This window comes from Triticum dicoccoides, chromosome 6B (genome assembly GCF_002162155.2).
Source record: "Triticum dicoccoides isolate Atlit2015 ecotype Zavitan chromosome 6B, WEW_v2.0, whole genome shotgun sequence".
Classification (NCBI taxonomy): domain Eukaryota; kingdom Viridiplantae; phylum Streptophyta; class Magnoliopsida; order Poales; family Poaceae; genus Triticum; species Triticum dicoccoides.
In genome coordinates this window covers 697,746,134-697,767,024 of record NC_041391.1, presented here as the reverse complement: position 1 = coordinate 697,767,024, position 20,891 = coordinate 697,746,134, and the positions used below count along the sequence as shown (strand labels likewise).

General features: G+C 47.6%; 1 protein-coding gene across 1 annotated transcript; it reads left to right on the top strand.

Moving 5' to 3' along the window:
• Positions 1 to 774: 774 nt before the first annotated feature.
• On the top strand, positions 775 to 2,474 carry LOC119324493 (flavonoid O-methyltransferase-like protein Os11g0303600). The gene is made up of 2 exons (XM_037598283.1): positions 775 to 1,623; positions 1,820 to 2,474. The coding sequence occupies exons 1-2, from the start codon at positions 820 to 822 to the stop codon at positions 2,117 to 2,119; spliced, it is 1,104 nt and encodes a 367-aa protein (XP_037454180.1). The 5' UTR covers positions 775 to 819; the 3' UTR covers positions 2,120 to 2,474.
• The last annotated feature ends 18,417 nt before the right edge of the window (positions 2,475 to 20,891 follow it).

Below are 20,891 nucleotides of genomic sequence, written 5' to 3'. Positions count from 1 at the left end.
TTTGTCATTTATGTTTCTTATTATGTTTCAAATTTTATCTCAAATTTTTTGATAACATACTTTGATGTTGTGTCAATGCGCTGGATTGTTTTTTAGAATTTTCCGAAAATTTAAAAATGTGCTTCCTTTGGAGCACTGGGAGCACCCTAGGGATGGGAGTATCAGATATTTCCTCCACGCGGCGCGTCCTAATCATGATTCGAAGGGGGGCATTTCCCAAAAATAATTCTCGCCTAGAGCTAGAGGATCGCACAAAGCAATTTTTCTGATTTCTGAAGCCGAGCATATCCTCACCAGGCATTCTGCAGTTGGTGGCAACCAAATGAAATGAAAATAAAATGAAGATAATTTCTCCAGATCCGTACCTACACGACTTAAAAAACTCAGCACCTGCACCACGAGCGCGTCGTCGCCTCAACCAATATAATGCCAGTGCTTGCGCTGTCATCTTCCAGGGCCCTACGTGCTAGGCACTCGGCCCTTTCTGATTTTTATTTATGCTAGCTGTTAGATTTTTCAAAGATACACTCGAAACCCTAGCTAAACCACCGGCCAGAGGCACATCCCCTTGGATCATGCATGATGCGCGCCATGGCCCATGGGCCATAGCCATGGTCATTCATTTCTCTTTCGTGTTCTACGGTTGATACGCTACCCCGTCGACAGCGATAGTGCCATGGTCGTCACCCTCGCGTTCCACGAGAAATGACAGCAAAGGCATTGCTATATTATAGCAGTCCTCCATCCCTCATTTCTCCATAAGCAGATCGAAGAGCACAGCACGCACAACACTCAGAGATAGAGATAGACTCGTCGGCAATGGCAGGTCAGACCGAGAAGGTGTTCGTCCCCACCGACGACGAGCTGCTCCAGGCGCAGTCGGACCTGTGGCGCCACAGCCTCTGCTACCTCACGCCCATGTCGCTCCGCTGCGCCGTCGACCTCGGCGTCCCCACCGCCATCCACCGCCTCGGCGGCGCCGCGTCCCCGTCCGAGCTCGTCGCCGCCCTGTCCCTGCCCGCGTCCAAGCTGCCGTTCCTCGGCCGCCTGCTGCGCCAGCTCGCCACGGCCGGCGTCTTCAGTGCCACCGACGCCGGAACGTACCGCCTCAACCCGCTCTCCTACCTCCTCGTGGACGGCGTCCGCATCGACGGCGACGCCAGCCAGACGGCCATCGTGCGCGCCGCTGCCTCCCGCTACTACGTCGAAGCGGCCATGGGGATGGCGGACTGGTTCAGGAAGGACTTTGATGGACCTGTGCCATCGCCATTCGAGGACGTGCACGGCGCGGCCATCTTCGAGGAGAGCATGGCGCTCCTCGACCCCGAGATGGATCAGCTGATCCATGACGCCGTTGCTGCCCACGACCACATGGGGATCGGCTCCGTGCTCCGGCAGTGCCGTGAGCTCTTCGAGGGGCTTGAGTCTCTCACTGACTGCGGCGGCGGTGATGGGACGACGGCCAGGTCCATCGTCGAGGCCTACCCGCACATCAAGTGCACTGTGCTGGACCTTCCAAAGGTCATGGACAAAGTTCTTCTTCCCACTGAAGAAGGAGCGGTTAAGTATGTTTCTGGTGACCTGTTCCACGTCGTCCCACCTGCCCAAGCCGTGTTGCTCAAGGTACTGTATACGAATGTTGCACATTCTTCCATAATTTCTATGTATTCCAAGTGAAATGTTAAAGCAATGATTAATTAGTTTTCAATTCTGAAACAATAACAGCTTCAATTAATAAGAATCCCTCCCTAGTTTCACCCCTAGCTAGTCGGGCTTGATTAACCTTAAATTACAAGTTTGTCCATGCATGGTCATGCAGCTTGTTCTGCACTTCTGGAGCGACGAGGATTGCATCAAGATCCTCGCACAATGCAAGAAGGCCGTTCCTCCCCGAGAAGCAGGAGGAAAAGTCATCGTCATAGACATTGTGCTTGGATCGGTTTCTGCAGGGCCAATGCTGGAAACCCAGCACCTCATGGATATGCTCATGCTGGTGATGACGCGAGGCCGACAGCGGGAAGAGAAGGACTGGAGCGAGATCTTCACCAAGGCAGGGTTCAGTGGCTATAAGATTGTCAAGAAGCTGGGAGCTCGAGCTGTCATTGAGGTCTATCCATAAGGCTGTGCTCCCAAAGTAAGATGCTTACATATGTTGTGGATTGTTGTGTGCTCGCTCTAAGGACGCATAAATAAAGGAGCGCCTTGTCATTTTCCAAAGAGAAGTCCTGGGCAGATCATACAATAGCAAGGCGATTATGTCTTGTTACCTTATGATACCCGTGGAACTTTCTTTTTGAAAAAATAGTATCCACTTAGAGTGCTTTTCATATGCAACTACAGTGATTTTCATATATGTACCGTGTAAAATATCATATACCATAAGATAAGATCACACCTTGTACTCGTTATTGAAACCTTGTCTTATTGACTATATGGTCCAAAATATTGAGCAAATTTGATTTCTTGCCCTCTTTAGAGGCCTCTAGTGGTCTCTTTGTGGCTTGGAATGAAGCTGTGTTTTCTGGAGAACCTTTATTTCAGAATGAATTTTCGATATCCATCAGGTTCACCTCAGTACACTTAGGTGAGTCTTGGATTCTAACCAATACATATGGACCCTATCACGCTCAAAACGTAACTACTTACATTGACTGATTCCAAAATGTGCATATGCGAAATGATCAGGATTGGTTCGTGGGTGGAGATTTCAATTATGTCAGATACCCTGAGAACAAAAATAGAAAAGACGATAATGCACATGACATGTTTGCTTTCAATGAAGCAATCAATTCCCTTGCTCTTGTTAAAATTCCCCTTGGAGGCATAATGCTTACTTAGAGCAATATGCAGAGTGATCCTCTCTGGGAAAAGCTTGACTAAGTATTCTCCTCTGAATCCTAGACTATCAATTATCCAAACACTATAGCTATTCCTCAGGCCAGGCCTATTTTTGACCACATCCCTTGTTTCATTTGGAGTGGTACATCTATTCTTGAGTCCTCTATTTTTTGGTTTGAAATTTACTGGCTGCAACACCTAGACTTTACCGACAGTTTTAAGAAAATTTGGAACCAACAAATTCATGAACATGATAGTCCCAAAAGAGTAACTGCAAATTTTAAAAGACCAAGAAAAGGTTTAATACTTTGTTCCAAAAATATTTCTAATCTCTCTAGCACTATCAAAGATACCAACTCAATGATTTGATTCTATGACACTATTGAAGAATTTAGAAATCTTGCAATTCACGAGTGTAACAATTAGACAAATCCTCCAAAACCATTTCCTTTAGCTTCTCTCACGCCAAAAAATATACTGGAAGCAAAGAGACATTATAATATGGGCACAACTGGGGGAAGCAAACTAAAACAAAATCATGCAAAGGCATCAATTATTAAGAAATTGTGACGTTGCTATTAAGAGATAAGCAGAGGCATTGAGCACTTTGAACATCATGCCAAGGCTGCTTTCCTTGGTAGATCTTTCAAGCAAAGACTTGGCTATATTGTCCCAACTTTCAACCTTCCGAATTTGGATTCTTTGCTTACGATAAATGATGGTCTACATTTTTAGAGCAATCTTTCACTAAAGAGGAAATTGATAAAGCATTCAGTAATTTTCCCTCTCATGAATACCTAGGCCTAGATGGTTTAAATTCTGATTTCGTTAAAGCTTGTTGGGAGACTATTGCCTCTGATTTCTCTGCATTATTTGAGGAGTTTTACCATGGTTCAATCAATATTTAGAGCATTAACTCTTCCTTCATTATTCTGATTCAGAAATGGCTCTGCAATTTAGGATAATGATTTTGGACCTATTTCCTTTCTAAATTGCTCCATCAAGACGATAACCAAGCTTTTCGCAAACATGCTCCAAATATTTATTCTTAAATTAGTGCATTCCAATCAATATGTTTTTCTAATGTCATGCAAGTGCACACTGTATAGTTGTAGCCATTTGGAAGTAATAGTCTCGATCCGACAGAGAACTTAAGAAATGGTCCTTTGCCTCCAATAGAGGTTTATCGAAAGTGCATGCAAATTATTTTAAATCCCAATCAAAGTGGTGTGAAAGTTAAAATATTGCAAGAGTATGTGAAAAAGAATTAAGGTGCACTAAAATGATAAAAAAACAAGAGAGTAATAAAATGATGGAAACTGCGGGAGGGCTAAAGGCATTCACAGGGAGTCTGAATTCACTACTAATATTTGATGACCCACAAGTATAGGGGGTCTATCGTAGTCCTTTCGATAAGTAAGAGTGTCGAACCCAACGAGGAGCAGAAGGAAATGACAATCGGTTTTCAACAAGGTATTCTCTGCAAGCACTGAAATTATCAATAACAGATAGTTGTGTGATAAAATAATTCATAATGGGTAACAAGTAACAAGAGTAAATAAGGTGCAGAAAGGTGGCCCAATACTTTTTCTAGCACAAGACAAGCCTGGACGAACTCTTATGTAAAGCAAAGCGCTCACGAGGACACATGTGAATTACTAGTTTTCATCATGCTCATATGATTCATGTTTGTTACTTTGATAATTTGATATGTTGGTGGACCGGTGCTTGGGTGCTTTCCTTCCTTGGAGAAGACTCCCATTTATGATTAACCCCTCTTGCAAGCATCCGCAACTACGAAAGAAGAATTAAGGTAAACCTAACTGTCGGTGTCAAAACCGGCGGATCTCGGGTAGGGGGTCCCGAACTGTGCGTCTAGGCGGATGGTAACAGGAGACAAGGGACACAATGTTTTTACCCAGGTTCGGGCCCTCTCGATGGAGGTAAAACCCTACTCCTGCTTGATTAATATTGATGATATGGGTAGTACAAGAGTAGATCTACCACGAGATCAGAGAGGCTAAACCCTAGAAGCTAGCCTATGGTATGATTGTTGTTCGTCCGACGGACTAAAACCCTCCGGTTTATATAGACACCGGAGATGGCTACGGTTACACAAAGTTGGTTACAATGGGAGGAGATCTACATATCCGTATCGCCAAGCTTGCCTTCCACGCCAAGGAAAGTCCCATCCGGACACGGGATGAAGTCTTCAATCTTGTATCTTCATAGTCCAGGAGTCCGGCCAAAGTATATAGTCCGGCTATCCGGACACCCCCTAATCCGGGACTCCCTGAGTAGCCCCCGAACCAGGCTTCAATGACGATGAGTCCAGCGCACAAATTTGTCTTCGGCATTGCAAGGCGGGTTCTTCTCCAAATTCCATATACCTGTCGAATAGTGTCCGGCTTCTGGTGCATGTTGCGCTCCTTGGCTTCTGTGCCCAATAATGGCCATCTTCCACGTGTCAAACGAATGCGAAAAGCTAGGGAATTTTTTCATTTACCCCCCTAGCTGCGTAAATGAGCCGCCCATAAAAGAGACGGGGATTTAGATCCAAATCACACCATCTTCCCTCCGTGAGCATTCATCGGAGTGCATTCGACAGAGATCCATTCCATCATGGCCAGTCGACGCAACTCCTCCTCTCGCCCCCCAGCCCTCAGCCTGGAGATTGGGAGAGATGCTCCGTCCCACACAGCGAGCTAGTGGCACTCCAAGCCAAGGGGCTTCTCCCCCCGGCCTACATGGTCCCGGTTCGAGCCGGGCTTGCCTCCTATAATGGTGGAGAGCAAGCGGAGAGCGTCCCCAATCCCTCCAAAGGAAAGCGGGTATGCCTTGTCCCTTATTTGATAAGAGGGCTCGGATTTCCAATTCATCCGTTTCTCCGGGGGCTCCTAGAGTTCTACGGCCTCCAGTTGCACAACCTTACGCCTGCCTCCATACTGCATATTGCAGGCTTCGTAGCCCTTTGCGAGCTGTTTTTGGGCATCGAGGCTCATTTCGCGCTGTGGAAGAAGCTGTTCTGCCTTGTGCCCCGTTCTCAGGAGGGGTCGATATATCAAGTGGGCGGAGCCGAACTATGGCGCATCGCCGGGACCGGATATCTATCCGGAACCCCAAAGAAGGCGTCCGAAGGCTGGCCTTCAAAATGGTTTTATATAGAAGACGCCCCCTGCCGGACCTTGTTCGAATCGGCCTCCCTGAGTTCGATAATGCTCCTTTGAAGAAGCGCCTGAGCTGGCGTCCATGGAGCCCTCAGAAGGAAAATGACAAGGACGTCCTTTACCTGATGAACCAGATAAGGTTGTTAGCTCATTCTGGACTGACCATGATCGAGGTCATGGCCACATGCATTATGTGGGGGGTGCAGCCGCTTCAGTATAGAGGCCACCCCATGTGGGATTTCAACGGGGAGGATGACGCCACCCGGTGCGGCCGTAAGGGGCCGGAATCGGCTGCCGCTCTAATAAAGATCTTGTCCGCTTTGTACAAGGGAGAAGAGGAGGAATTCCTCCGCGTCAACCCACGGGGCGGATTTTCTATGTACAATCCTCCAAGCTGGGTAAGCGAACATTTTCACTCGCCCATCCGTTTCATATTCCCATAGTTAAGTATTTAGTCTAGCAATTTCAACGCAGGAGCTATGCCAGGCTGTAAAGGAGATAAACATCCCTCCACGACAACCCGAGGACCCGGAATGGTCCTTTGACCCGGACTCCCAAGAGGACCCAGACTTATGTGTGGAGCTGATCGATGGGGTGTTTCATCAATTGAGCAAGGACAACACCTTAGTGGCCATTACGGCCGATTATCCCGGACTACTTCCAGCCTCACAAGTAACCGAGACCGAAGTCCCAGTACTCTTAAGATGATCCATCCATGCTTATTTTTGATCACCGCATACCAATGGCGTTTTTGCAGGGGAAGTCCTTGAGGCGGAGGGCCGAGCCTGGGGTGGCTAGCCAACAAGGGGCATCAAGGCCCAGCAGGCTGAAAAGAAGTGCGGTCCGGATTGAGACACCGGCGCAGCGGTATGGCGTGCTATTTTATTCCCAGGGTTTATTCCCTCAAGGCATACTAACGCTCGTGCTCTCTTCGGGAAAAAGAGTGCTCGCCGGACTCTATTCGGAGAGGTTGCCAATCGCGCCTCCACCGTCCAGGCTCCAAGGCCGGGTCCGGAAGCGGAGGTGAACACAAGGCGCGTACCGGACGCTCCTTTGACAGAGGATGCGGATGGGCTGTCTGCCACCAATTCCGAGGTGGAGAGTGGCATGAACCACAGGCGTCGCCGGACGGTTCTTCGTGACGCTTGTTTCTCCCAAGAGGCATTGGATCCCTTCAATATGGGAGATGCGTATCTCCGTGCTGCTCAAAATGGTCTAGCCAGAGCCACAGAGCAGTATGTAAAAGACATACGGGTGAGAAAATTTGATGGTTATATATGCCAGTTGCCCCCGAGACTTGAAACAGTTAGAATAACTGATTTAAGGATCATTTGTTATGCATGATCTTACAGAAAAGAATACCCAACTGTCCTAGGAGCTGGAAGAGTGCAAAGCCCAACTTGAGGCCGCACTAGCCGCGGCAGGGGAGGCCAAGGAGACCCCCTCTGGTAATATGTGCTTCGAAAGATAAGTATGTTGAAAAGTGCGGCATGCGTGAAAATCTGACAATAACATTGCAGATGGCGCCGGAGTGGATCCGGACAAACAACAACTCCTGCGCCGGTTAAAGGCCGGCGAGAGCATGCTTACGAGGGTGAGGCAAGAGAAGAATAAGCTCCAAGATTCCAACACCCAGCTGGGCGAGGAACTAAAGGATGTTCGTGCTCAGCTGTCGGACTCTGTGAAGGAGAATCGGCGGCTTCGACGCGGCATTTTTAGTAAGTGCTTGAACGAACTTTGAAAAAAGAGTTCGGCGAGGAAGTCGATTGACAGAGTTATGTCTGTAGGTATGCTGACAGGTCGACCTGCAGAGGAAATGCCCGGATCTACGGGTGACCTTCTTCCGGAGCTCTCACAACTGCACGAACGAGTTCGGTAGGTGATGCAAGGCGTCGCCCAAGCCTTGTGGCCATCCATCTCCATGCCCGAAGGCCTTGGAGAGCTTGCAGAGAAGCTGAAGGGAGCACGGCGGCGGTTCCGATTATGGAAGATATCAGCCTGCCGTCAAGGCGCCAGGGAGGCCTTTGCCATGGTGAAGACGCGGTACACGAAGGCTGACCCAAACCACATGGCCGAGGTCGGACCTGTAGGGCCCGATGGGAAGGAGATCCCTATGAGTTTAGTGTACGGCCAGGTAGAGTTGGCCACCAAATATTCCCAACAGGACTGTAAACTAGACAGCCTGTTGGATGGTATTGAAGAGGAATATACCCAGTCAAATTGACTATGTAATTTAAGATGACATGTAAAATGCCTTCTAGCCGGATTGTAGATCGTTTGTCATGGCGGACCTTTTCGCTTCAACCTCGGGACCCGATAGTCCGGAGTGTGTCCGAATACCCTCTTGGTTATGTAAGAACCGGGGCATGCGTGGAGACCAGGCGTAGGGGTCATTAGTGCTTGAACAGACAAGTGCCCAACTAGTTATGTTATATTACATGGTTAGTAAGAAACATCTTCCAGGAAGAATAGTTCAGTTAGGGGTTCCTTTCCCTGGGAGGCATGCCCTAAAGTGCATGTCCGGACTGCGAAAAAAGCAGAAAAACATCTGGGGGCGGATAAATAAACGAGTGAGAAATCATCTTTTAGTTCACCGACCGAATATTCCCTTATGAACGCTAGCTTTCGGCTTCACCCAGTCTGAGGTACACATCTGGCTGACCAGGCAGTAACAATCGCAAAGGTGCTCCCTTTACCGCCTAGCCGAACAATCGGGAACGTAGGGGTAAGCACAGGAGCCAGGCAACCCAGCTTGGCCAAAACTTAAGTCATATCAATGCATATAATGGTGAATAAAAGGTACATGCGGAAGTGTGACACATGTGTTGGGCATGAGGCCCGTAGAAACAAGCTTCTGTTAGAGAAGCCCCCAGGTATTATGAGCGCAGATAGCGCGTCAATTGTGTGCGAACAAGGTGCAAACGAGCCCTTAAAGGCTGTAAGAGAAAAGGAGGGAGAAGGAGAGATATATAAGACACCTAATGTGTAAAAAATAGACAGAGGAAGGAGATGAACACAGAGTCCGGCACTAGGCGTAGAATCTTCGTAGACGGGCTGCGTTCCATGGGTTCGGCTCGAGTCGGTTATCCGACATCTCGCAAACGGTACGCTCCACCAGTCAGGACTTGGTCAATTATGAAGGGACCTTCCCATTTGGGCTTGAGTTTGTCCTTTTTCTTGTCCGGCAGGCGTAGAACTAACTTGCCAACATTGTAAGTTTTGGCCCGCACTTCTCTGCTTTGATATCTTCGAGCCTGCTGTTGATAGAATGCGGAACGGGCTTTTGCCACGTCGCGCTCCTCCTCCAAGGCGTCCAAACTTTCCTGCCGATCGAGTTTGGCTTCTCTTTCTTCGTACATGCGCACGCAAGGTGAGTCATGAATTATGTCGCAGGGCAGAACTGCCTCTGCGCCGTATACCATAAAGAATGGTGTGAATCCGGTAGTGCGATTCGGCGTGGTCCGTAGCCCCCAGAGTACAGAGTCGAGCTCCTCTACCGAGTGCATGTTAGATTCCTTGAGAGACCGCACTAATCTGGGTTTGATGCTGCTCATGATTAGACCATTTGCTCACTCGACTTGACCGTTAGTTTGTGGGTGATAGACTGAAGCATAGTCGAGCTTGATGCCCATGTTTTTGCACCAGAGTTTTACCTCGTTGACCGTAAAGTTCGTGCCGTTATCAGTGATGATGCTGTGGGGGACGCCGTAACGGTGTACGACCCCTGATATGAAGTCTGTCACCGGTCCGGATTCAGCCGTCTTAACAGGCTTGGCCTCTATCCATTTGGTGAATTTGTCCACCATGACCAGTAGGTATTTTTGCTTGTGGGTTCCTCCTTTAAGGGGTCCAACCATGTCAAGCCCCCGCAAAGGGCCAGGTGATGGGTATAGTTTGGAGGGCGGTGGGTGGCATATGGCTTTGGTTAGCAAAGAGTTGGCAACCGACGCATCATTGGACTAAGTCCTGAGCATCTGCCCGGGCCGTCGGCCAATAAAATCCTGTACGGAAGGCCTTGCTTACAAGGGCCCGGGCTGCGACGTGGTGCCCGCCGAGTCCGGCATGAATTTCAGCCAGAAGATTCTGCCCTTCCTCTTCGGAGATACACCTTTGAAGGACTCCGGTGGTGCTTTTCTTATAAAGCTCTCCTTCATGGACTTTATAGGCTTTAGATCGCCGCACTATGCAGCGTGCCTCATTTTGGTCCTCGGGAAGTTCCTATCTAGTTAGGTAGGCTAGGAATGGTTCTGTCCACGGGGCAATGACTGCCATTATTACGTGGGCTGAGGATGTTACTTCGTTGGCATAGCCTCCCGTTGCGTCAGAATGTTCGATGTCGGGCGGTGCGGCTGGGTCCGGGATGTTATTTCCGGATTCCCCTTCCCATGATACGGATGGCTTGAATAGCCTCTCCAAGAAAATGTTGGGGGGGGGGACTGCATCGCACTTTGCACCGATGCGTGCCAAGACGTCTGCTGCCTGATTGTTTTCCCGGGCTATATGGTGAAATTCGAGCCCCTCGAACCGAGCTGACATTTTTAGGACGGCGTTGCGATAAGCTGCCATTTTCAGATCCCTGGCATCAAAGTCTCCATTTATTTGGGATATCGCGAGGTTCGAATCCCCACGCACCTCTAGGCGTTGGATGCCCATGTAGAAGGGCCTCGTATTCGGCTGCGTTGTTAGAGTCCGTATACATTATCTGGAGTACATATTGAACTGTATCTCCTGTTGGGGACGTCAGAACGACGCCAGCCCCCAGACCCGCTAACATTTTGGAGCCGTCGACGTGCATGATCCAGTTGTAATATGTGCCGTACTCTTTAGGGAGTTCGGCTTCAGTCCATTCGGCGACAAAGTCGGCCAAAACTTGCGACTTGATAGCTCACCGTGGCTTGTAGGTTATGTCGAACGGGAGAAGCTCAATGGCCCATTTGGCAATCCGGCCCGTCGCGTCACGGTTGTTTATAATACCGTTAAGAGGTACTTCGGAGGCTACTGTTATCGAACACTCTTGAAAGTAGTGTCGTAGCTTCCGGGATGCCATAAACACCACGTACACTATCTTTTGATAATGCGGGTACCGTGACTTGCTTGGAGTGAGGACAGTGGACACGTAGTAAACTCGTTTTTGAAGGGGGAATTTTTGTCCGTCCGTTTCTCGTTCGACGACGAGCACTGCGCTTACAACATGATAAGTTGCCGCAATGTATAATAGCATTGGTTCGCCGATGTTAGGCACGGCCAGGACCGGGTTTGTTGCCAATATGGCTTTTATTTCTTCGAGTCCGGCCATGGCAGCGTCTGTCCACTCGAAGTGTTCGGTGCGCCGGAGGAGGCGGTAAAGGGGTAATGCATTTTCTCCCAAGCGGGAGATGAAGCGGCTTAGAGCCGCCATGCATCCAGTCAATTTTTGTATTTGTTTGAGGTCCTTTGGAATATCCAATTGTGACAGAGCTCGGATCTTGGCTGGGTTTGCTTCAATTCCTCTACCGGATACAATGAAGCCCAAGAGCTTTCCGGCTGGTACGCCGAAAACGCATTTTTCAGGGTTAAGCTTGATGTCATATGCACGGAGGTTATCGAATGTGAGCCTCAAGTCATCTACTAGAGTTTCGACATGCTTGGTTTTGACGACCACGTCATCTATGTATGTTTCCACTGTTTTGCCGATCTGGTTTGCCAGACATGTCTGAATCATGCGCTGATATGTTGCGCCGGCGTTTTTTAGCCCGAAGGGCATTGTGTTGAAGCAGAATGGGCCATATGGGGTGATGAATGCCGTTGCGGCTTGGTCTGGCTCTGCCATCTTAATTTGATGGTAGCCGGAGTATGCGTCGAGGAAACACAATGAATCGTGTCCTCTGGTGGCGTCGATAATCTGATCGATGCGGGGGAGGGGGAAGGGATCCTTTGGGCAAGCCTTGTTGAGGTCCTTGAAATCGACGCATAGGCACCATGATTTTCCCTTCTTTGGTACCATCACCAGGTTTGCTAGCCAGTCCGGATGTTTTATATCTCTGATGAATCCGGCCTCCAGTAGTTTGGCTAGCTCCTCTCCCATGGCTTGTCTCTTAGGTTCGGAGAAACACCGAAGAGCCTGCTTGACAAGCTTGAATCCTTTTAGGATGTTTAGGCTGTGCTCGGCCAGCCTGCGTGGGATTCCTGGCATGTCTGAACGGTGCCAGGTAAAAATGTCCCAATTTTCGCATAGGAATTCTCGTAGTGCGGCGTCTACATCAGGGTTTAATTGCACCCCGATGGAGGCCGTTTTTGTAGGGTCCGTTGGATGGACTTGGAATTTGACTATTTCGTCCGCCGGTTTAAAGGAGGTGGACTTGGATCTTTTATCGATTATCACGTCGTCCCTGTTCACCGTGGAGCGCAGCGCAGTTAGTTCTTCGGCCTCTAGGTCTTCGGATAGTGCCTCCAGGGCCAGTGCGGTTGTCTTGTTTTCGGCGCGGAGTGCTATGTCCGGGTCACTAGCAAGAGTGATAATTCCGTTGGGTCCGGAAATTTTGAGCTTCATGTATCTGTAATGGGGTATAGCTTGAAAAATTGTGAACGCCTCTCTCCCTAATAGAGCGTGGTATCTGCTGCTGAACGGGGCCACTTGAAACGTGACCTCCTCGGACCTGTAACTATCCGGCGTGCCGAACACCACATCCAGTGTGATTTTTCCTGTACAGCACGCTTCCCGACTGGGGATTATTCCTCTAAAGGTTGTGTTGCTTCGCTCAATGCGGCTCCAGTCTATTTCCATTTTTCGAAGGGTTTCCTCATAAATGAGGTTCAATCCGATGCCACCGTCCATGAGTACCTTGGTAAGTCGAAAGCCGTCCACTTTTGGAATTTAGGTTCATCACTGGCATTAAAGGTAATAGCAGTGTCACTCCATGGGTTTATTGTTGCTACTTGGTAGACTTTGGTAAGGCTGCGGACTGTTCGTTTCCGCATATTATTTGATGCGAAAGTCTCGAAGATTGTTGATACCGTACTGGTATCCCTGGGCTGGTGCTCTGCGGATTCTGGAGTTAGAAGCTCCTCGCCACTTCTGGCCACCTGCCGGAGTATCCAACATGCTCTAAGGCTATGAGTTGGTGTGGCACCCTCTGTACTATGAATTTTACAGGGTCCATTGAGCCATCCCTCCAGTACGGTTCCATACCCTATAGAGGGTTTTTTCTTTTTGGTGTTTAGCCCAGGTGCCTGGCGATAATGCACTCTTTTATTTCGGACTGGGGTTGTATTCAGGGCCGGATTGTCCCAAAATTTTATTTCGGTTTTCCGGGCACTTTCCATCGCACAGTACTTTCGTACTATGGATGCCAAGTCGGCGAAGCATGTAATTTCATGGCGACTTATGGCGTTGAGGATTCCGTTGTCCGTGCAATTATTGCAGAAGAATGAAATTGCATCCTCCTCGCGGCAGTCCTCTATCCTGTTCATAACCAGGAGGAATATGGCCCAGTAATGGTGTACTGTTTCTGCGGGCTCATGCCGAATTTGGGATAGATCCCTTATATTTGGGTCAGCGGGTGGAGTTAAATCCGAAACCTCGCCCACTATGAGACTCAGGGGCCAAGGAGTTTCCGAACTCGGAAGCTTGGGATCTTGGATGTTGTCCAATGAATCTAGCCCGCTGCCTGACTTTAGGTTCAGGGCTTGAGCGACGTCCTCCCCTCCTCGGGTATCTGGCTTGGAGGGATCGGGAATCCGGACATAACTAGTCCGTAAGATAGATGAAGACTTGCCGCATTGTTCCTCCACCACCGCGACGTGGTGGGTGAACTGGGGAGAGTTAATCTCTCTCAGATCGGGTTTAAGCCCAATCTGATCATAGTCTGTAGCGACTCCCAGGGCGGCGATGCGATCCAAGAGCTCATTTAAGGAAGAGAGCTCCATCGGATCTAACTTCTTGGCGAGTTCTGAGTTGACGTGGAGATTGCTTTCGATGACCCGAGAAGTCATCATCGGCGCGGCGGCCGAACAAGCGGTCATAAGGAAACCGCCTAGCCGGAGAGTTTGGCCGATAGCCAAAGTTCATTTGGCGACAGCGTCGTCTTTAAAGACGGGATGAGGCATCCTTCCTGATGGCGACGACACAGCGGAACTCTCAATGAAAGCACCAATGTCGGTGTCAAAACCGGTGGATCTCGGGTAGGGGGTCCCGAACTGTGCGTCTAAGCGGATGGTAACAGGAGACAAGGGACACGATGTTTTTACCCAGGTTCGGGCACTCTCGATGGAGGTAAAAACCTACTCCTGCTTGATTAATATTGATGATATGGGTAGTACAAGAGTAGATATACCACGAGATCAGAGAGGCTAAACCCTAGAAGCTAGCCTATGGTATGATTGTTGTTCGTCCTACGGACTAAAACCCTCCGGTTTATATAGACACCGGAGAGGGCTAGGGTTACACAGAGTCAGTTACAATGGGAGGATATCTACATATCCGTATCGCCAAGCTTGCCTTCCACGCCAAGGAAAGTCCCATCCGGACACAGGGCGAAGTCTTCAATCTTGTATCTTCATAGTCCAGGAGTCCAGCCAAAGTATATAGTCCGGCTATCCGGACACCCCCTAACCCGGGACCCCCTCACTAACCATAGCATGAAACATATGGATCCAACTCAGCCCCTTACGAAGCAACGCTTAAACTAGGGTTTAAGCTTTGGTCACTCTAGCAACCCATCATCTACTTATTACTCCCAGTGCCTTCGCCTAGGCACAAATCATGGTGACGTGTCATGTAGTCGACGTTCACATAACACCACTAGAGGAAAGACAACATACATCTCATCAAGATATCAAACGAATACCAAATTCACATGATTACTTATAACAAGACTTCTCCGATGTCCTCAGGAACAAACGTAACTACTCACAAAGCATATTCATGTTCATAATCAGAGGAGTATTAATTATCATTAAGGATCTGAACATATGATCTTCCACCGAATAAACGAACTAGCATCAACTGCAAGGAGTAATCAACACTACTAGCAACCCACAGGTACCAATCTGAGGTTTTGAAATAAAGATCGGATACAAGAGATGAACTAGGGTTTGAGAGGAGATGCACTAGTAGAAAAAGGACCTAATATGAGACACATTAGTGCCGGTTGGGTTTTGAGCCGGCACTAATGTGTCCATTAGTGCCGGTTCCAACGGCTAGCCAGCCGTTCTCATTAGTACAGGTTCATGGTGAACCTATAGTACCGGTTCGTGCCACGAACCGGTACTAAAGAGGGTGGTGGCAGGGTGTTGTCAGTCTGGGGCCCGTCCAGCACCTTTAGTACCGGTTCGTGGCACGAACCGGTATTAAAGGTCGACGTACATAAACCCTTCGTCCCCCCGAGCCACTCTGTTCTTCCCCTTTCCCCTCACTTCCTCTGTTCTTCCCCCTCTCTCCTCGAGCTCCTCACAAATTTTGCCCAAAATTTGTCAAGATTTGAAGGCCCCCATCCATTCAAATGATCACAAAGGTTAGCAACTTTGTCCTTTCAACTCTCATTGCTAGATTAGCTCTTGCAATGCTTTGTATAGTGATTAACTTGGGAGGAATAATTATATTTGCTAGTATTTGATTTATATGCAATTTGAGCACAAAAATAACACTTAGTTTGCATATGTAGGTGTGGTTTACTTAGTGCCTTCTAAATCTCCGTCGTAACCACCGTCGATCGCCCGCACCGTCCCGTCGCCGGCACCACCTTCTGGTGAGGCTCTTGTTCATGAATGTTTTACATTACCAAATTGATGTTTATGTGATTTGGATATATAGTTACTCGTATAATTATCTTACCCGTACGTTGTTTGTTATACATAGTGCCATGGTTTTGATATCCATCCCCGTCGGCCCTCGTCCTTGTTATGATTCGGATGTGGTATATTCTCTTTTAAAACTAGTTGTTGCATTTCGTGTTTATGACAAATTATGCCCATCAAGTTGACATAGATATTTTTATCTAGGAGGTATGTGAACCGGAAATTCCAACCGACCCTATTGTCGAGAGGTTAAATTTAGTTGAAAGAGAAAACGAGTATTTGAAAGAAAAATTGAAAAGAATTGAGGGGGAGAAGATGGAATTGGAGTTGCATGTTGCCGATGTCGTCGATGATCACAAGATCAAGATGGAGAAAATGAGGTTAAAGATTAGAAAGATTAGAAAATATGCCATTAATAGTGTGGCTTGGTATCATTATGCTGTTGGATCAATTGTTACCTTAATTGCGATCTTCATCGCATTTGTTGTTGCATTTAAATTCTTTAGGTAGAGAGTTATTTGTATGTTGCATTTAATTAAGTGTTGTATATGAACTTTATGTATGAACTTGTATTAATTTGGTCTATTCGGTGTTGTGTAATGAAGATGAGCCGACAATGGATGTATGATGACAGATGCTCTCCCGAGTTCATTAATGGCGTGCATACTTTTCTGCTTGCTGCTGAGGCAAACAAGCGGGCAGAATGGTCACAGTTACTCTACGTCAAGAACCATTCACGTCCACCTATTTGAGTTCGGTTTCATACCCCACTATAATGTTTGGACCAAGCACGGAGAAATAGGGGTTATGATGGAAGACAATGAAGAAGAAGAGGACGACGACGGCTATCCTGGCCATGGGTTCCCTGAATACGATGATACAACAATGGGGGAAGAAGCTGAGCCGCCAATGCAGAAAGAAGCTGAAGAAGAGGCATCAGATGAGCCCGCTGATGATCTAGGTCGGGCCATTGCCGATGCAAAGAGAAACTGCGCAAGTGATCTGGAGAGGACGAAGTTGCAGCGCATGTTAGAGGATGACAAGAAATTGTTGTACCCGAATTGCGAAGCTGACAAAAAAAAGTTGGGCACCACACTTGAATTGCTGCAATGGAAGGCAGAGAATGGTGTATCTGACAAGGGATTTGGAAAGTTGCTGGTAATGATAAAGAATATTCTTCCAAAGGACAACGAATTGCCCGAGAGTATGTATGAAGCAAAGAAGGCTGTCTGCCCTCTAGGGTTAGAGGTGCAAAAGATACATGCATGCCCTAATGACTGCATCCTCTACCGCGGTGAGTACGAGGATTTGAATGCTTGCCCGGTATGTGGTGCATTGCGTTATAAGATCAGTCGCGATGACCCTGGTGATGTCGAGGGTGAGCGCCCCAGGAAGAAGATTCCTTCCAAGGTGATGTGGTATGCTCCTATAATACCACAGTTGAAACGTTTGTTCCAAAACAAAGAGCATGCGAAGGCGATGCGGTGGCACGCAGAAGACGTAAGAAAGACGGAAAGTTGAGAGCACCCGCTGACGGTTCGCAGTGGAGAAAAATCGAGAGAAAGTACTGGGAGGAGTTTGCAGGTGACCCAAGGAACGTATGGTTTGGTCTAAGCGCAGATGGCATTAATCCTTTTGGGGAGCAGAGCAGCAACCATAGCACGTGGCCTGTGACTATGTTTGTATAACCTTCCTCCTTGGTTGTGCATGAAGCGGAAGTTCATTATGATGCCAGTGCTCATCCAAGGCCCTAAGCAACCAGGCAACGACATTGATGTGTACCTAAGGCCATTAGTTGAAGAACTCTTACAACTGTGGAATGGAACAGGTGTACGTGCGTGGGATGAGTACATGGGGGAAGAATTTGACCTAAAGGCGTTGCTGTTCGTGACCATCAATGATTTGCTGCTCTCAGTAACCTTTCAGGATAGACAAACAAGGGATACCGTGAATGCACGCACTGTTTGGATGATACCGACAGTATATATTTGAATAGTTGTAAGAAGAATGTGTACCTGGGACATCGTCGATTTCTTCCGAACGAAGCCTCGCCACCGTACTGGTGCTGATGTACATGATATGGTCAAGGATTTGAAGGTAATCTTTGGAAAGGGTCCTGGCGGACAACCTGTTCCGAAGGACACTGACGGACGCGCACCCATGTGGAAGAAGAAATCTATATTTTGGGACCTGGCATATTGGAAAGACCTAGAGGTCCGCTCCGCAATCGACGTGATGCACGTGACGAAGAATCTTTGCGTGACCCTGCTTGGCTTTTTGGGCGTGTATGGGAAGACAAAAGATACACCAGAGGCCGGGAGGACCAGCAACGTATGCACGGAAAAGACGACATACATCAGGGTCAGGCCAGCTACGCTCTTACCAAAGAAGAGAAGGAAATCTTCTTCGAATGCCTGCTCAGCATGAAGGTACCGTCTGGCTTCTCGTCGAATATAAAGGGAATAATAAATATGGCAGAGAAAAAGTTCCAGAACCTAAAGTCTCATGACTGCCACGTGATTATGACGCAACTCCTTCTGGTTGCATTGAGGGGGCTTCTACCGGAAAATGTTCGATTGGCCATTGTGAAGCTATGTGCATTCCTCAATGCAATCTCTCAGAAGGTAATCGATCTAGAAATCATACCAAGATTATAGAATGATTTGGTGCAATGTCTTGTCAGTTTCGAGTTGGTGTTCCCATCATCCTTCTTCAACATCATGACGCACGTCCTAGTTCACCTTTGCGAAGAGATTAATGTTTTGGGTCCTGTATTTCTACACAATATGTTCCCCTTTGAAAGGTTCATGGGAGTCTTGAAGAAATATGTTCATAACCGTGCTAGGCCAGAAGGAAGCATCTCGAAGGGCCATGAAAATGAGGAGGTCATTGAGTTTTGTATTGACTTTATTCCTGACCTTAAGCCGATTGGTGTTCCTGAATCGCGGCTAAGGGCAGACCGGAAGGAAAAGGCACGCTAGGAGGCCATCAAATAATATGTATGGACGGGCATTCTCTCACTGAAGCACACTACACAGTTCTACAGAATTCCGCCTTGGTGGCTCCGTATATGGAGGAACACAAGAATTTTCTACAGTCCAAACACCCGGAGAAGTCCGACGACTGGATTACACGCGAACAAACGAGGACTTTCGCCGGTTGGTTGCAGAAACGTGCCCTGAATGATGGCGATATTCAAAATGACCTGTACTCACTGTCCCAGTTACCATCTTCGAATATAATGACTTTCAAAGGGTACCAGATAAATGGGAATACATTTTACACGATCGCCCAAGATAAGAAGAGCACCAACCAAAACAGTGGTGTCCTCTTTGATGCAACAACCAACACGGGAAAGGAAACATATTATGGTTACATAGAGGACATATGGGAACTTAACTATGGATCAGGTGATTTGAAGGTCCCTTTGTTTCGGTGCAAATGGGTCAATATAACACGAGGCGGGGTAACGGAAGACCCGCAGTACGGAATGACAACAGTGGATCTCAACAATCTTGCGTATGCAGACGAACCATTCGTCCTAGCCAATGATGTGGCGCAAGTTTTTTATGTGAAAGACATGTCTACCAGGCCGAGAAAAAGAAAAGATAAGGAAGCGAATGGATCATACGACGAGCCAAAGCGCCACATAGTTCTTTCAGGAAAAAGAAACATCGTGGGAGTGGATGACAAGACAGACATGTCAGAAGATTATGAAAAGTTTGATGAAATTGCTCCATTCACAGTGAATATTGACCCGAGCATCCAGTTAAATGATGAAGATTTTCCCTGGCTACGGCGCAAAGGGACACACGAGAAGAAAAAGTTTCACACCCAAATATCTGGGATGTGATCGGCTTCACTATCATCACTTTCTTCTGTGTTTCACACCCAGGAGGGAATGTCTGTAATAGTTAGGTTAGTTAATTATGTGTTTTGGCATTTGAAACGCGAAGAAATTTTATGTGCAAACAAATTCTTTTTCATGCATTTACTGATTTTTTTTCCAGCTAAATGACCCTGAAATTGAAAAGCATTTGAAATGAACTCAGAAAAGGTTGAAAGTTGGCATGGTATCACAATTTCATACAAATAGCATGTGCAAAAAAATAGAGAGGGTTACGGCAAAAACTGGATACACTTCGTGTACAAAATGGACAATCTTTTTCGAAGTATCAGGGTTTCCGACGAAAACTAAAATGTTACAAAGGCATTTCATTTTTTAAATAACCTAAGCATTACCAAATTGAATATAATGATAAAACACACTAATATTAAACATAAGAAAAAAGAATCACTCAAAAATCTTTTTCCAAAGTTAAGTTATTCACAAACTAGTGATTCACACAAATTTCAAATAATTCAAAATTTAAACTATTCAAATTTGAAAACTACCGGCACTAACAGATCAAAGTTGGTAAATTTTTGTACCTAAAGAAAAAATATTCACAAAGAAACTCTAAATACAACAAAAAACAACTCAAAAATAAATAAAACAAATAAAAAAGCAAAAAAAATTAAGAAAATAAAAAAGCCCGCCTACTGGGCCAAAGCGTCCTGCATACGACTAGAAACTCAACCTTTTGTTGGGCCAGGATGCAGGCCCGCAAATGCCCAGTAGGCCCACATGGCAGCAATGAATTGGTAGGCCCAGTAGGCCTGCTTAGGAGAGGAGCTCGAGAGAGCTACCGCACTGGGGCTTATAAACCAGTGCGGTAGCCCTTCGACTAGCGAGGTGGGACTAAACTTGCCGCACCGCACTGCTCCAGCGCACCACTTTTAGTACCGGGTGGTGGCACAAACCGTTACTATAGGGGGGCCTTTAGTACCGGTTGGAGCCACCACCCGGTACTAAAGGGGGTGCGCTTTCCGCCGCTTGGCCTGGCCAAAACAGACCTTTAGTACCGGTTGGTGGCTCCAACCGGTACTAAAGGTCCATCCTATATATACAACACTTGAAAAAAATTCAGTTTCCCTCTCTGTTCTTCCCTCTGTTTCCCTCCGTCGCGCCGCCCTGCCCCGATCGTCGCCGCCCCCGCCCCTCGTCGCCAACCCCGGCCGTCCCCGCCCCTCGTCGCCGCGTCGTCGACGTCGCCGCCCCGACCGTCCCCG